The sequence below is a fragment of the Pelecanus crispus genome, chromosome 14 (assembly GCF_030463565.1).
Source record: "Pelecanus crispus isolate bPelCri1 chromosome 14, bPelCri1.pri, whole genome shotgun sequence".
Taxonomy (NCBI): domain Eukaryota; kingdom Metazoa; phylum Chordata; class Aves; order Pelecaniformes; family Pelecanidae; genus Pelecanus; species Pelecanus crispus.
The window spans coordinates 14,156,638-14,172,799 of record NC_134656.1 but is presented as its reverse complement, the minus strand read 5'-3'; the positions used below and the strand labels follow the sequence as shown (position 1 = coordinate 14,172,799).

At 39.2% G+C, this 16,162-nt stretch overlaps 1 protein-coding gene across 2 annotated transcripts in view; it reads left to right on the top strand.

Annotated features, from left to right (window-relative positions):
- PREX1 (phosphatidylinositol-3,4,5-trisphosphate dependent Rac exchange factor 1) overlaps positions 1–14,871 on the top strand; it is a 175,244-nt gene extending 160,373 nt beyond the window's left edge. For both annotated transcript variants that reach the window (XM_075720969.1, XM_075720970.1), the window contains 13 exons: positions 296–378; positions 995–1,085; positions 2,816–2,944; positions 3,621–3,662; positions 5,527–5,744; positions 6,828–6,927; positions 7,598–7,741; positions 8,383–8,497; positions 8,940–9,006; positions 9,979–10,166; positions 10,862–10,964; positions 11,523–11,590; positions 13,794–14,871. In XM_075720969.1, coding sequence (XP_075577084.1) covers positions 296–378; positions 995–1,085; positions 2,816–2,944; positions 3,621–3,662; positions 5,527–5,744; positions 6,828–6,927; positions 7,598–7,741; positions 8,383–8,497; positions 8,940–9,006; positions 9,979–10,166; positions 10,862–10,964; positions 11,523–11,590; positions 13,794–13,836 — 1,391 coding nt within the window. In that variant the 3' untranslated portion in view covers positions 13,837–14,871. The remainder of the gene's footprint in view (positions 1–295; positions 379–994; positions 1,086–2,815; positions 2,945–3,620; positions 3,663–5,526; positions 5,745–6,827; positions 6,928–7,597; positions 7,742–8,382; positions 8,498–8,939; positions 9,007–9,978; positions 10,167–10,861; positions 10,965–11,522; positions 11,591–13,793) is intronic.
- The last annotated feature ends 1,291 nt before the right edge of the window (positions 14,872–16,162 follow it).

Here is a 16,162-nt window from a genome sequence, read left to right as displayed (position 1 = left end):
AATGTGGTTTCTTCAAAACTAATCATAAGAACATGAAGGTAGAGATTTGGGTTTTTTTCTAATGAACCACAGTAAATTTGGAATATGGAAGAGGTATTAGGCAGGGATAAGCTACTTTAGTTATTGGACATTTGCATTATATGAAAAACCATGAGTATTTTGATCTCTGAATTAGAGGTAAAGCAGCAATCGTTTTTCACCCACTCCAGTGTGAAGGTGTGCTTGTGTCATCTGTGGCCTGATCACAGATTACATTTGTAAGACAGTTAAAAGCTTTTCATCTTTCCTTTATTAGGAGATGAGCTTCCCAGTGATATGAGGATTCCTTTAGACAAGCAGGACAAACTTCATGGCTGCCTGGAACATCTTTTCAACCAGGTATGTAAAGCATTACTCTTACACAGAATTTCTTTCTCTTTATCAATGTCAGTACAAGAAATTGGAAGTATCAGATTGTTTAGTGAAATCATATTTTGAGGGAAGGCAAACTATCAAGATTTTGGGGTACAGTGTATTGTAAGCAAGTATTATCATAGGACAATTTGAGGAATCAACCTTGTCAACATTCAGGTTGCCTTGTGTGATGTAAGCAAGGTTTACCTGCCTTATCTCAGGCATTAGACTGTGAAAGGAAAAGGTGAACAAAATTAATACCTTGTATGATCTAAATGGATCACATTTACAGGTCTCAGGAGAGTCCTCACAAGTTTAGTCAACTTGATGAGAAGTCTTTATAGATGTATAGCACCAGAGAATTGTTTTTTATTACCTTTTATCAAACCAGCATGTAGAGCATCATTGTGCAAAATGCTGTATTCAGTGTGACAGGTTCTTAAGGCCAGTTCATGGTTAGAAAGTCTGAATGCTATTTGTCAATGAGAAATCATTCCAAAATACAAATAGTGTAATGGGTTTTGTGTTTTCCCACAAGAGTTCTGTTCAGATTTTCTTCTGAAAGTCTTACTAACACTGATTGAAAACATTCCAATTGTAGGTTGATGCAATCAATGCACTTCTAAAAGGACCGGTAATAACTAAGGCCTTTGAAGAAACCAAGCACTTTCCAATGGACCACAGTTTGCAAGGTAAAGACAAAGGTTGATTGTATTTAATAACGTGATTTGCTAGGACTTAAGAGCTCAATGAATGCAATATGATAAACGGCCACACAGTTACTTAACTTTGCAGCCTACCCAGTCATACATTAATGGCTGGTACCGTGTCTGACCATCGAAATTTTGCATCCTTAAAAGGTCATTTTCACATTAATTCCTTCTGAAACACACAGAACACTTTTCCGTTATATGCTGCTGAATCCTCACAGCTCTTCTACAAGTCTCCAAATCTGTCCTCTGATGTGAACACAGATAGGTATCTCAAAAGGTACAGTGTAGAGATAGGTCAGGTACAAGGTAAATGAGCACTCTGATAAGCTGATGAGGGGCTGACCACTGTAGATCTGAGGCACCAAAAGGTTCTGCCTGAGTTTGCTTAATGACTTACTCTGCTTTTCTTCAGATGGATAATTGCCAGAGTAAACTCATCTTCACATGACACTTATTTTGAAAACGGATTCCCATAGAGAGCAAACAAATGATACTGTGTTTTCTTTTCCCTCAGGGAGCATGATGAGGCTTTGGTCTTAATGGTTTTGAGGCCCAGGATGTGGTTTCTTCCCTCGCTGAAATACACAGGACTTTATTTTCTGAACATTTGCTGCATTTCCTTTCCCACTTGAAATCTGAAATGTTTCCTACTATTCCTACTATATTTCAGGTGCTGTAGTCATGCCCCCCTGCTCCAGCCTTTGACAAGCTCTATTTTTAAGTTACAGTGGCAAACTCTAGCTTTTTCTGCCTTTTTTTTTCCTGACTCCAGAAATAACTCCTATGAAGTTCTGTTACATGAACTCATCTCTACAAACACATTCACATTTAGGTAGAATATCTGTTAGTCTTTCCGTGCACTGTTGTGAAGAAATAAGACACCTGTGTTCACTTCCTTTATTTTATGTTCCTTAAACAGAGTCTCATTTATTAAAACCAGATTAATTACACTGAGAGAGTCTTTTAGTTAACTGAAGTTAACCGAAGACCCCACATTCATCACAGCAAGGAACAGACAAGCTCTGCTTACATTCAGCTGGAATCCTGGACCAAAGTGACTGTTTAATAGCTACCATGGACACCTTTCAGTGATGGATGTAAATTTGAATGCTATCCCGTTTCTGTTCATGAGCAGTTTTTTTCTGTGTTTCTCTGTCTCCTTATGCATTCTATCACCAACAATGGGGCATTTGGCTTAACTACATAGCTAAGTCATGGAGAATAAATCTTCTACTCTGTAATTAAATAATTAGCTTCCATCAGGTGAAAGCAAGCAGAATATTTCATAACTTCTCATGAGTATTATGGGATGTGACAGCTGCAGCCAAAAAGTTGACCTGATTCTGCACCACCAGAAACTCTAGATCTACCCGATATAGCTGCCTACACGTTATTGAAGGCAGAGAAAACAGAAGGGAATTCTGTGCTTTGAGTAGCACAGAGCTCCTTTCACTGTGCATGTCACCCATGTACGTAACTTCTAGTCCACAATCCTGAAAAAAATGCTAGGAGACTGCTGATCATGAGACTATAGGAATAGCCTTTTTTCCTTCTGTATTAGATCTGTTTAAGAACCTTTTTCATTCACAGTTGTTGCTGTTGATACTGTATCTCTGCTTTCATCTGTACACACATTATAACTCATAAGCCTCCTCATAACTGAGCTATGTAGTGTTTCCTTAATGGCTAACAAACTCAATTTTTTCTAGAATTTAAACAGAAGGAAGAAACCACAGTTAGGTGCCGGAATAATATTCAAGCCAGCATTCAAGAAGATCCATGGAACCTTCCATTGTGCATCAAGAACCTTGTTGAAATCATACAAAAACACGTGGAAGGTCTGTAAATAAGGAAAAGTTTGTTATCGGCTTCAGGGAGAAAAGATCTTGATCTAATCAAGCCTAGCAGTTCATTTTATCTCAGTTTGTAATAAGGCTGTACTGGGCTCTAGAGAAGAACAGGTAAAACAGGTTATTGTTTGCAGAGTCCCAGTGCTCTATGGTAAAATCTCACCTGTGCAGCAATTCCAAAGAACTTTCTCTCCCTTATTTTATTTCATCAGCCCATTCAGACAGAATGTACCAGACTGATCTGTTTCCCTGTGCTTTTTTTAACCCTTTTAGAAAATGAAGAGAGATAGGCTTTGTATATTCCAAAATTAAATGAATGCTAATCAGATACTACAACATCCTAAACCATTGCAGTCTGGTTGAACTGGAACAGGAGCTGAATCTGATGTCCAGTAACCTCTTTTAGGGATTCATCTGGATGTGCAATTCGTTTCCAATAACTTATGGTCGTTAACAGAGCATTTAGCCTGTAAAATTCTTTGATTTACACCTTGTTTCTTTTTCAGTCATTAACATGTCTGTGCGAGTAAGGACTACTAGAGTAAATAGCAATGGCCACGTAGGGGCCAGGGATTGTGGGGAATGAGGAGACTGTGAACCAAATGCAATCAAATCTACCTTGGTGTCATGTTGACTAGAGCATTCCTTTTCTTCACTGTTTTAGATGGGAAGAATCAGCTGCTTTTGGCCTTGTTAAAATGCACAGGTAACGGGTTTTGATTTGTTGCAAAACAATATCATATATACATAAGTCCCTAACACTTAAAAGTTTTGCGCGCATGCATGTGCATACATCAGAATGTTATGTTTTTCCTTAGCATTTAGGTTTTTCCCTGTCATTTTATGCTAACATTTCTTATGCTGTGCATCTAGGGCAACTTTTCTATGCTTCTGACGTCTGTTCTTCAGTTTACATTATTTCAATTCACTGTAGGCTGCTTGTGTTACCTGGCTGGTCGCTGATGTTTCACAAGCACTGTTTTTCTTTTTACTGTCTTCATTTTTTCCTTTGTATGATCCTCCTTCCCAGATGGCCTTTACTGTTTCCTGCTGTGGTGAGAACATGCAGCAAAAATGAGATCTATGGCACAACTTTCTGTGAGACCATGGACTCTGTCATCTTTCCAAACAGAGCAGGCGTGTTAGGAGTTAGGGTTATGAATACTGAAATTATAGCCCGGAGCAGGCTAAGAACCTAAATATGCAGGCAGCACCTAAATACGCTGTGGACATCATTAATCTCTTACCATGCACAAAACAATGTGCTCTCAGATCAAGGGACAGGCCTTTCCCAGGAGTGAATGTGCAGTCTTTTTGTAATTGAAACACCTACTTGGTGTACTTTTGTTTGAAAATGAGGTAATAAATAACTGGAATAGGCTGTCGTTACTTCACTGTGCCAGGCTTGATTCTCAAGTCTTCACAGAATGAAGATGAGAGATTTGTAAGGCTCACGGCCACCTCTCAGCTCCTGCCAGGGCTGGTGCATGAGTCTGCCCAAACCAGCCAGTGGAATCAGTCTAGTGGCCATAAAGGCTGGGTTTACTGATAGCAGATATGATGACTCCCTAAGTCTCTACCTGTGCCCCATCTCTGCGGCATTTCCATGAAGGTCACCTGGAAAGAGTGGAGGAGCAGATGGCACTGAAGTGGCTCCGGCAGCTGTACGGCACCAGGGATTCCCCTGCCTTGAAGGCAGTCCTAAGCTCTCTTTGCCTTACTTCCAGCAGCACGGAGGTGTACGGCTAGAAGGACTGGTTGCCCTTAAGTTGAGAATATGGCCCAGGGCCTGGAGTGTATTAGTCTATTGTGTTCAGTGCTTTATAAAAATAATCCAGATCTTCAAAGCCTCTGGGTGATGTCTTCAGCTTCTTTCTCTGGGGGAGACTGCCTTGACAGTGGGAGACTGCTGTACCGCAGTGCCTGCTGGAGGAGCCCAGGGTGCCTGGGAAGTAGCTCTTCACTTATTCATGTGCCTCTTTGGCCTGCAATCCCCTTAAGTGTGACAAGGTTGATTTGACCAGCATCTGGCTGCCTGGCAGGCGGACTGGAAGCAAAGTTAACACAGGGGAAATTCTCCCAGGAAACATAAACCAATTGGTACCGTATGGGTAGGCCCAGTTAATGCATTAAGCATATGGGAAGCCCGCAAAATACAGATGGGTGGGGGAAGATGAATCTCTAATAGCCCAGGAGAGAAGTAATGGCAGAGACCTTCTTTCAAGAATTCTCTTGCTTCTGTAAACATCAAAAGAAAGGAATCAGTCCAGATATGGCACTAAGGAGTTACAGCTCTTCCCAGTCAGAAGAATGAGCATGCAGATGGCAGAGGTAGTAATAACAGTCAAGTGGACTAGAAAATTTTCAAACATGCATGTACTCCAGCTATGCTGTCTTTACCGATACACCCAGGTCACACAGCAAGAAGGGGTTATCTGTTAATTCTGTGCCAAGCTACAGCAGACGCTAAATGTCACGCGCACACACGCACGCAAATTGCTTCTTTGGCAGCGAGGGTAAAGACAAGTATACTCATGACTTCTTTATGCTTCTCTCCCCTTCTCTGGCAGATACTGAGCTACAGCTGAGACGTGATTCCATCTTCTGTCAGTCTCTTGTGGCTGCTATTTGCACCTTTTCAGAGCAGTTACTGGCTGCTCTCAACTATCGATACAACAACAATGGGGAATACGAAGAGAGCAGCAGAGATGCCAGCAGAAAATGGCTGGAACAGATAGCAGCCACTGGTGTTTTACTGAACTACCAGTCTCTTCTCTCCCCCTCTGTGGTAAGATGAAGAGTTGTGGCACCCTTGGGTCTGCTCACACTTGCCTGTACGCTTCTCTGCCACTCACAGCACCGCCAGAGCCCTTCATTCTAGCAGCATGTTTACACTCTCACTACAGCAACCTCTGGAGAGTCCCGCTGCTGACAACCATGTGCCAATGTTCCATATCCCGTCACTTTCATCTCCTCACAAATACCGGCCCACTGTCACACTAGAACACTATAGGAATCTGTCTGCCTTCGTATTTGGAGTAATGCTGCTGCATTTAGGGAGGTTTTACTGCTCAGTTGTTGGTGATGCATGTGTGGCCTGCCATCTTCTGGTGAAAACACAGATTTCAACAAATAGGTGAAAAAGTTCTGAGTATTTCAAGAGTTCGGACAACATGAAAATCTAGGCTTCTGTTCATACACTGGATGCTTTTATAGAATAGATAGACTGCAGTCTCTCTCTCACTTCCGTGGAGCTGGTGTTTGAGGCACTACGTCTAAGGAGGAGAGGAGCTGGTTTTGCACAGTTCATCTGCACCTAATGAACAGATAAGCCACAGCTACGGTAGATAAGCTACCCGAACTGTAAAAATGTTAAGAGAAAAGGAGCATAAAAAAGACAAGTAGCTCTGACACCATAGAGAAGCAACATATTTTTTGACTTGGTAAACATTGTAGATTGAGTGTGGGGTTTTTTTTTAAATACAATCCAAACTATATGCATATGTAACTGCTATTTTTTCACATTGCATGGAATGCATGGACATTTATTTCGCAGTAACTGTTAGGCTGTTCTTCACATTTGTAGGTATAAAGTATGGAGAAAGAGATCCCTTCAGACTTACTCAGTCCTTAAACCTCTCTACTCTCTGTGAATCACATCAAATGACATTCAAGCAAAGGGTAGCTAAACTTGTATCACAAAGTTAAAGAGCCATTAGTAATTACCTGGCTGGGATGGAGTTAATGGAAGGTTCCACATTCTGCTCTAGGTCTCCTGAACCAAAACATGCCCATAACAACTATACCTTCCTGCCACTGATCTCCTTCTGGCAGATTCTAACCTATTTATATCTGTTTCTTTGCTCTGCAGAAGGAGGAGCGTACCATGCTGGAAGACATCCAGGTCACTCTGACTGAACTGGACAAAGTTGCCTTCTATTTCAAGCAGCTGGATGAAAGTCTTGTAGCAAGTGAGTATTCTCTGTTTCTTTGAAGCTCTTTTTTTCTTGTTTGTTTTATGGGTTAATATCCTCCATGATTATAAATCTAACAGACCATGTCAGACCTGGAGAGCACTGAGCAGCTTCTTTGAAGCACTGTTGCATTCCCTCAGCTTCCACTGCAAACACACAGCATAAAACGCAGGACTCACACCGTGGGATGCTGGTGGCATGTTCTGCGATTTGTAACTATGGTCTCTGCCCGTGTACCTTACCTGTGTGATTTCACACATGGGGAGCTACGACAGATGATGAGCAGATCCTGACAGATGTTTGTAATTCACCACATTGCCTAAGGTCAAAGGACTGTCCCTCCCCAGCTCTTGTGTGTCCTGTGTCCCACGCTGCCAGATCTCTTTCCATGTTTACTGACTATGAGATGCCATGAAACAAGATCGGATTTTAATTATAAACCATGTTTATTGTATTAGCATCAAACATCATGCTAGGTCATGCTAACTGTGTATCTTTTTAAGTATAGTATTTCAGAGCCTGCATTCTCTCAATAAAGGCTCTCCCTTATTCATCTAATGGTGGAGATGTGAAATGTCATTAGATAATCTAACAAAGTCAGATAGCAATGGTTTCGCATTTCTCCTGCTGTGGTAAAGCAGCAAATGTTTTATCTTTATTTCTCCAGATACTCATGTCTTCTACCACATCGAAGGAAGTCGTCAGGCCTTGAAGGTTATCTTTTATCTTGACAGCTACTACTTCTCCAAACTGCCTTCTCGATTTCAGAATGGGGGAAGCTTGAAACTGCACACGGTGCTCTTTACAAAAGGTGTCTATAAAAAGCTTTCTTGAGAAAAATAAGCTAACTGATGATGTTGAAAGATTCAAAATAAAGAATGACCATGAAGCTCTTAACATAATGCAGCTGAGAACTACAGACATATTTAAGAAGCAGATGTTTCTATTCTAGGAAGACCTGGGGAGTGCTAGATTTTAGAGTAAGACACAGTCATGAGAACAAGATACTCCTGTTTGGGGCTTTTTTATGCCTTCCTGTGAAGGCCGTGGAGATATTATATTGGACTACATGGACAATCTGATCTAGTATGGTATCAGGAGATGTTCCCAGGCTACAGAGAAGTGTTTCTGAAGGCATACACCATGACAGAATCATCTGGGCTGGAAACTGGCTTGATAAGCAAATATTCACACCAAAATACCATACAGGAAATTTCCTTCAAGGTGATATTAATGAGGAGTAATTGCCGTTAGACAGGACTGCTTTCTGTGGAGCTTACCTTTATGATACTACCATTATATTCGCATACTGGGAAATGCATTAAATTTATGCAGTAACAGAATCAGCTTCGACATGATCCAACAGTCATTTGCTGAACAGTGAGATGATATAGAGATAAATAAAAAAATGAAACTAATAACATATGTTTAGTAAAATGTTTTCTTCTTCAGCTCTGGAGAGTGTGGAGGGGCAATCACAACCGGCTGGCTCCTCTCTAGAAGAACTTCCACAGCAAATTAATGGTATTTCACTTGAAAAAGTGCAGCAATACTACCGTAAACTCAGGTATTTCATGCTTCTCCTTTGCCTTAAAAGACATTGAAAAGAGTGCTCCTTGCTAAGGACCTTAAAATTTAATGAAAAAGATATTCCATTCCTGATGCTTTCTTGTACAAATGTGATTTTCAGAGATCCTCGCTATGTGGGAAACTTGTTAATTTTGTTCCCATAGTTAAGCTTGTTCTGCAGTAGTGCACCGTAGAGGGTGAAATTCCCATCTAATTTGACTTCACAATTTTGTGCAGAACTAAAATTACATAAAAAGGGGGATTTGGAATATTTTAGTGCAGACTCTTAACTGCAATCAAAATGTTTCAATAAGAAAGCAGATCTTGAAGCACGAGATTTTTAGCATATCCTTCTCAGATGTTTTATACAGGATAGTATACATATACGTGCTTGAAATGAGACACACCAGCTAATGTAGTCCTTGCTGGCCTTTTTGCAGGACATTTTACCTAGAGAGATCAAACCTGCCCACTGATTCCAATACTACTGCAGTGAAGATTGACCAGGTATTGTTATTGTGTTTATTTCTACAATAAATTCTCTTGTAGAAATATTATTTCTACATCTCTAAAATCCCAGTCGTGGAATACACGTATGGCAGACCTGCACCCAAACATCATTTAGAAAATATTCCCTACCCTAAAGAAGTGATCTGAATTTCTCTGAAGCTTGGCTACAGTTCTTTTGTTTAGAAGAAAACATGCAGAACTGGGGTAGGCACAAACCCCTTAACTTAGGCACTAATGAGACTCCATATCACCCTGGCTGCCCCTGCTAAATACGGTATCTGATGTTAGACAGAATGAATTAATTGTCCTCTCCCACAGATGCATGAAAACGAACAAATGTTCAATTTGCAAGTTATGCTCTGTTCACAGTTATAGAAGAAAACTACAGGAAAATAGTACCTCCCAGCATCTAATGAATCATAGAATCATAGAATCGTTTAGGTTGGAAAAGACCTTTAAGATCATCAGTCCAACCATTAACCTAACACTACCAAGTCCACCACTAAACCAGTTAAGGGTAGAGTAATAATTACTTTCATGTTCCCTGGCTTGGTGGCTGGATCATTTATAATGAAAGTAAAAACCAGGAATCATTAAGATTGGAAAGGAAAGTGGATTGGATTGAAAAGGCAGTCTGTCCAGCTGGGGCAGGTGACGTGAATATATGCATGTAAGGCATTAAATGCTACTGCAGGGATGACAAAATCAGAGACTATCTTTGCAATTGTAATACACATTGTAAACAATCTATGTGATATGTGGTGATTGCAAAAAAATTGCTACAAGCCTAAGTAATTATTTGTATTTTTCCATTTCCAAAGTTCATATATATTCTAAATAGTTGTTACTGTGTTGCAGTTACTTTTGTGTAGATTATTGTGGTTAGACATAGGATAAAGAATTGTAAATGTCTTTATAACTGAAGGTGTAAGTATGCCACCGATGCATTTTTTTTATTGCTTTGTTTAGCTTATTCGCCCCATTAATGCAATGGATGAGCTTTGCAGGCTGATGAAGTCTTTCATTAATACAAAACCAACCCAGCCAGGATATTCTAGCAGTAACACATCAGGAGCAGGCCTGCTACCTATATCCTCTGAGCTCTGTTACCGACTCGGAGCCTGTCAGATTACTATGTGCGGCACTGGGATGCAGAGGTGAGATTTAAGAAACGTACGTGTTACTGGTGTGATGAGGACTTTTGTCCTTTCTGGAGATTTGAGCAATATATTTGATTCTGTTCAAAGCAATAGAAAGGTAGATCGTAGGGGAATATAATAACAACCTAAATCTACTGCCATCTTTATTTTAGGGTAGGTTGTGACTTTTAATACTTTTGTTAATAATGAGTATTGACACACAGGCTTTTTTGTTTCAGTGCATCAACCAATGCAACTGAGTGATCTCGTTGCATATAACTTTCAGTCAATGTTGTCTTCAGTTACACACTGAAAATGTAGGAAGTTGCTTAAAAATAGCTTTAGAATCTTGATGTGTGCAAGCATTGGTTCTAAACATACCACTGTTGTTGTTCTTCTTCTTCTCAAAACCATTGACTAAAGAAAAGATTAGTTTGTGAATAACTTTCTATGAATCAATGCAGAAGAGCAGTGAAACACAGCCTTGTAGTAATGATGCCGGAGACTCAAACAATTGCAGTATCTAGGCGTAACGAGGCTGGAAATGCAGGACTGAGGTAATTTTATGGTTTTGTAAGTAAAAAACCTAAAAAAGTAAATATAAGAACACTAGCTAACAGAAGTCATACTTAACATGTAAGTGTCCTGTGGATAGCTATTTATATGTTTTTAAATATGACCTGTGATTTAATATCTCTCGTGCCCATGTTCAGAAGCACACTGAGCGTGTCCCTGGAGCAAGCAGCCATACTGGCTCGAAGTCATGGACTTCTGCCCAAGTGTATCATGCAAGCTACAGACATCATGCGAAAGCAAGTAAGTATTTGGATGTGTGTCTGCTGCATGCCACCGTTTTCATTCCAGTAACATCATTGTACAAACACCAATTTATTTTGATGTGGCACTGTATTTTGTGCGCTACAAACCCATATAGCCAAACTTCTATTAACATCTGAATAGCTACACATATATTTGACAGGAACAAATTAACTTTTGCATGTACAGCCATTACAGCAATTAAAATGTATGCCTCAGTGTACATTATTTAAAGTGTGTGCCTTGATGGTTAGAAAGTAGAGACTATCCAGTATATTTAAGACAATTTCTGCATATAAAAAAACCCAAGTCTTAGTCACAGTGTTAAATAGTAGAAATTCCCTAGTGCTAGACAGCAGTGCTTTTAAAGTGCTTTGGGACTAATTCCATCTTTTAAGTAAACACAGATGACTAATGTATCCACCCAATGGATTCCAAATCTTCTAAAAGTAGTTAATGGATTCTCAAATAGAAACCATACTCCCATTATAATATTTTCCCCTAAGGATCAGATGCTTTATCGATACTGTCAGTACCATAAATTCTCTGTTTCCTTAGGGACCAAGGGTTGAAATCTCTGCCAAGAATCTGAAAGTGATGGACCAAATGCCACAGTGTGCACCTCGGTAGGTTATTATGTGTTATGCGTTTTATCTGAGTGCTGGTTTTATGTTTCTGTAACAATTGTGGAGCCCCTGTTATAACCAAAGATCTCCTTAGTAGTAATAGTGGAAAAAAGAAGAAATTCCTGTTCTTCCTTCTCACTGTACTAAACTAAGTGCAGTGTAGATTAATCAGCTTTGCTGCTTACAATTTGCAGATCATTAACTTCAAAGGTTTTTGCATTTTCTGAATAAAACGTAACTGGTCAGAGAGAAGGGTCTTTTTTGGACTGTTGCTGTGAGTTGGCAAAGCTAGTGATTGACAGCCATCTGTGGAATGCTTAGAAAGAAAAACTCCTGACTGGCAAATCTGACTGCAGATATGCAAAGGTAATTCATAGGCTAATACTACTGTGTGCTGAGAAGAGCTTGACCATTTAGTTGTGGCAGAGCAGGTTTAAGAGCAAGCACTTCAAGTCAGAGTAACCGTACAGTAATGCAGCTCTAAGGAAAATCAGTTGCCCAGCATTACATATGTTTTTGTCTCAAAGTCAACTTTGAAAAGCACTGTACGTTTGTGAATCCTACTGCACCTAACGGGAGCTAGAGATGTTCATCATCTCTCTCTACAGGATAAGAACACCTTTATTTTTAAGAAAAGAAACTCTTTCTGGGCGATTTCCTCCAATTTCCTATATCAGAGAGAAGAGAATATTCTCTAATCAACTGTAACACAGCATTTTCCCACAATGGTGGTAACAAATCGTCATGATTTAGATGACAATATATACAGAATCAGTCTGTACAAATCTCAGAGAAACTTCTGATTCTGCTCTTAATGGCATTGTTTACGTGAAGGCAAAACAGTTTTGGCATGCAGGAACGGGCATCAGATCCAGTAAAGTCTGTGCCATCCCTTCAGGTAGAGCGAGTGTATTTGCTAGTGCTAGGAGTCCTCCAAAGAACGTATTAGTTCAGTGTCAAGACGACTTCGTTAAAACACTGATATCTTATTCACCCATTAAGACTTCTGTGTTAGTCTAAACAAGCCCCGCCTCCTTTTTTTTTTTCCCTATCTGCTCCTCAAAATGTTTATAGGAAATTATTTTAAACTTTACAGACCGTGATGATGCTTACCATAACAGTCTGGCCTTGGTTTATTCTCTGAGACCTTAAAAATAACGATATCTCACATTTAGAACCTTATCCTTCTGTTGGATTGTAATTGCTATTTCAAAAAGGAATAAAACTAATAGTCTGTGTTGGCTCCTGTACCGTGTCCCCAGTGTCACACATCAGCATTTTAGCAGCATGGATATTTTGCCTTATTAATGGCTGTACATTACTTTGGTTTCATTTTTATGACCATAACAGCATGCTACGTTCAAAAAGAAACAGCTTTACAAACAAATCATAAGATGAGGCATTTCTCTTCTTTCATATACGCTCTAAATCACAATGACAAATTCCAAAACTGTTTACTTGGGTTATTTCAGGGCAATAAAACTCAGATACATGTGTTCCTACTGGGTTCCGTCATCATAATGTGAAATAAAACTGAGCAAAGTTAAAAGGAGATCTGGTGAATTAATGTTTATTCTCAGGATTGTATTTCCTAGTATTGAGGTTTGTCAAACTCTGTAGTAGCAGTCTTGAAAGAGAAGATATAAAAGACTCAAGTTTATTCAAATGTAAAGTAGAAAAAGCCAACAAAGCGCTACCACAAACAGTCACATATGAATGACAGTCAAGATGTGCTTAGGTTTAACCACTGGTTAAATTTGCTAATCTTGTGATTCAAAAATTTCTCTGAAAGTATGATGGCTAACTTTAAAGTTTGTTCAACCGTGTCAACAAGCAAATACGTTCTTTTATCTGTTTGGTATCCCAGTCTGTACGAGGAGTGAACTCTTTTGTTCAGGAAAAATGCTGAGCTGGGTTTAAAACAAAAGAAATAGAGAGACGGGACTATTAAAGACCCAAATTGTCCCAAAGTTAAAAGTGATGGCAAGTCTCAAATAGTTTTTAAACAATGATTGTAAATACTTTTGTTAATAAACAACCAGTGGCACTTCTAAATTTGCAATTATTAAAAATAGTGGTATTCTTGATATCGGATTACGTCTAAAGCTTGCAGAATGATAAAGGAGAAGTTGACTCTCATACACCGTGCCAGTAACTGTTGTCACCCTTATATTTAATACCATACTCTTCCTCTGCATTAAAGACTCTATAGGTTGTGCCAGCCACCTACAGATGGGGACTTATAGAAGTGGGAGAGGCACCTACATTGCAGCATCATGAAAGCATTCAACTAGGAGCAGCCCTGTCTGAGGACCCATGCTAACTGACACTGATGGTGCTGAATCAAGAGAGGAAGAGAGATTGCTCTGCTTGAGTAGGAGATGAACCTGCCGGACCCAGGCACCGAGAATCTGCCTTTGAACTCCTGCAGCCCACGCAGGGATTCGTGCATTTCTCTGACTTCTTGAAGAAATTCTTGAAACAAACAGCGCAGAGCTAAGGTGGCTGTTACTGCCGCTCATTTTCTAGGTGCTTGGAAAAGTGACAATTACACTGCAAGAAAGTGCAGTTTTACTGATGACTTGCTTGTGCTGCCACCTAAAAGTTGTGGAATTCAAGATACAGACTGGTTAAGAAACTCCAGAACGACGCCTGTCTCTCTCCCTGTACTGCATCTGGCATCCATTTAATTGCCAGCATAATTTTGGTCAGCGTCCTTGAGCAGTAGCTTCAGAAACACCACTTTTTCATGAACTGACCTGCACTTTTGAACAACGAATAGCACAATCTATGGTTTATTCAGATATGAGCAGAAAGAATTTCTTCTGGAGCAGTTTTCCACTTCAGCCCAGTGAGAACCAGTCTCTCTATGCTGCAGAGTACACATTCCATAATACTTCTTAACATTACTTCATTTTACTTACTGTAGGTTTCAGGTTTTTTATTAACTCTTTTTACTAATGCTCTATTACGTGCTCTGGAAATACAGTACTATATAAGAGAAGAAATTGGGAGTGAAGGATTTTAAAGGAAACTTTACAAAGGAAAAATACAATCTTATAATCTGATTATTTGAACAGATGTAGTTTTTAAAACAGGTCAGAAGAACTATACTTATTTATGTGGAGTGGAATATGTGTTTTCGATCATGTTATATATACAAGATTTAAATAAAAATTATATTGTTTAAAATGGGACCAACATGCTGGCAATTACACAGCTACTCCCAGTTTACTGAAAAAAATCTACATTATTTAAAATCTTTCAATATTTAAGTAGTCTTTAATACCGTTATTAAGATGTATTAGGGATGCTTTTAAGTTAAAAGAAAAAAGGAATCGTGTATATAATGTACTTTATTTTTTCTTGTTTGAAAAATCGTTCTGCATTCTGTCAGTGTTATCCTAAGCACAGTAATTTTTTCCAAATTACTGTCTGAAAATAACTGAAACATGTCAGCAGTCTCAGGACAGAAATAATGTTCTTTTGGAGTGAGTGCCTTAATATGACCACCCATCCCTAACCAATTTCAGTTGTAGCAGGTGTCCGTAGAAGGGTGTATAGGGAACTTGCCATTCCTCTGATTCTCCAGAGCCTCGCTTGAAACAGTTCGTAGGTAGGAGACCAGAAGTGCTTTGCAGTGATGTATATTCTAGAAAATAAAGGTTTAGGGTTTTTATTTGTGAAGTTGTTTGGGTTTTAGCTGGCTTAATTGTATTTCATTAACATCCACAACAACTCAAAAACTAAAATCAGACTTTTTCCATTTGGATGTGAAGCTCTCCTAAATTTTTTAATCTACGCTTCAACACAAAATGGCTTAGGACAAGTTTGGGGATTCAGATTGTTCTGAACCTGGTTTCTTAATTTTTTAATTTTTTTTTTTCTTCACTCGGAACGAAATAATTTTGGGGGAGGAACATGTTTAGTTTAATCTCTTTCTTTTAACTGTTTCCTCTGACCTACAGCAACCTGTTGCAGGGAGCTAGGACAACCCATCAGTCGCCAGTTGTCGATACAGGGGTTTGTAACCGAGTATCCATTTTGTACTGCAGCCAGATGAGCAGATCATTACTTCAATGCACTTTTTGTTGATTTTAGAAGAGTTATTCTTGCCATTTGCTGTTTGAAGAAGAAATGGATGTTTCTTTACTGAATCCTCAACTTAAAATATACTTAGTGTTATAAGAACTGTAGGAACACCCAAAAATAAAATGGCCAAGATCCTCGCTTTGTCTAAATCAGCTCTGTTCAGCGGAACTGCAGCGATTTACACAGCCCGGGGAGGATCCTGGCCCACACTTATGCAGTCACTGTAAATATTAAAGATGCATAGAAGAGTTATCTAAGGGCATTTACACTGTGCACTGTTTTACATGGAAATGTATGTTATTCTCATTGAAAACGTGATAGAAGTTTTTATTATTAAAAGTTGGTTTATAATATAAGGAAAGAAGGTATGATCTTATTTTTCTGTTATACCCTTTAGTTCCTTAGCTCTAAGTTCTGTTGGACCGTTTAAGTTCTGGTATTTGTATGGAACGATGAGGAGGCAGAAATTCAAACTGTAAG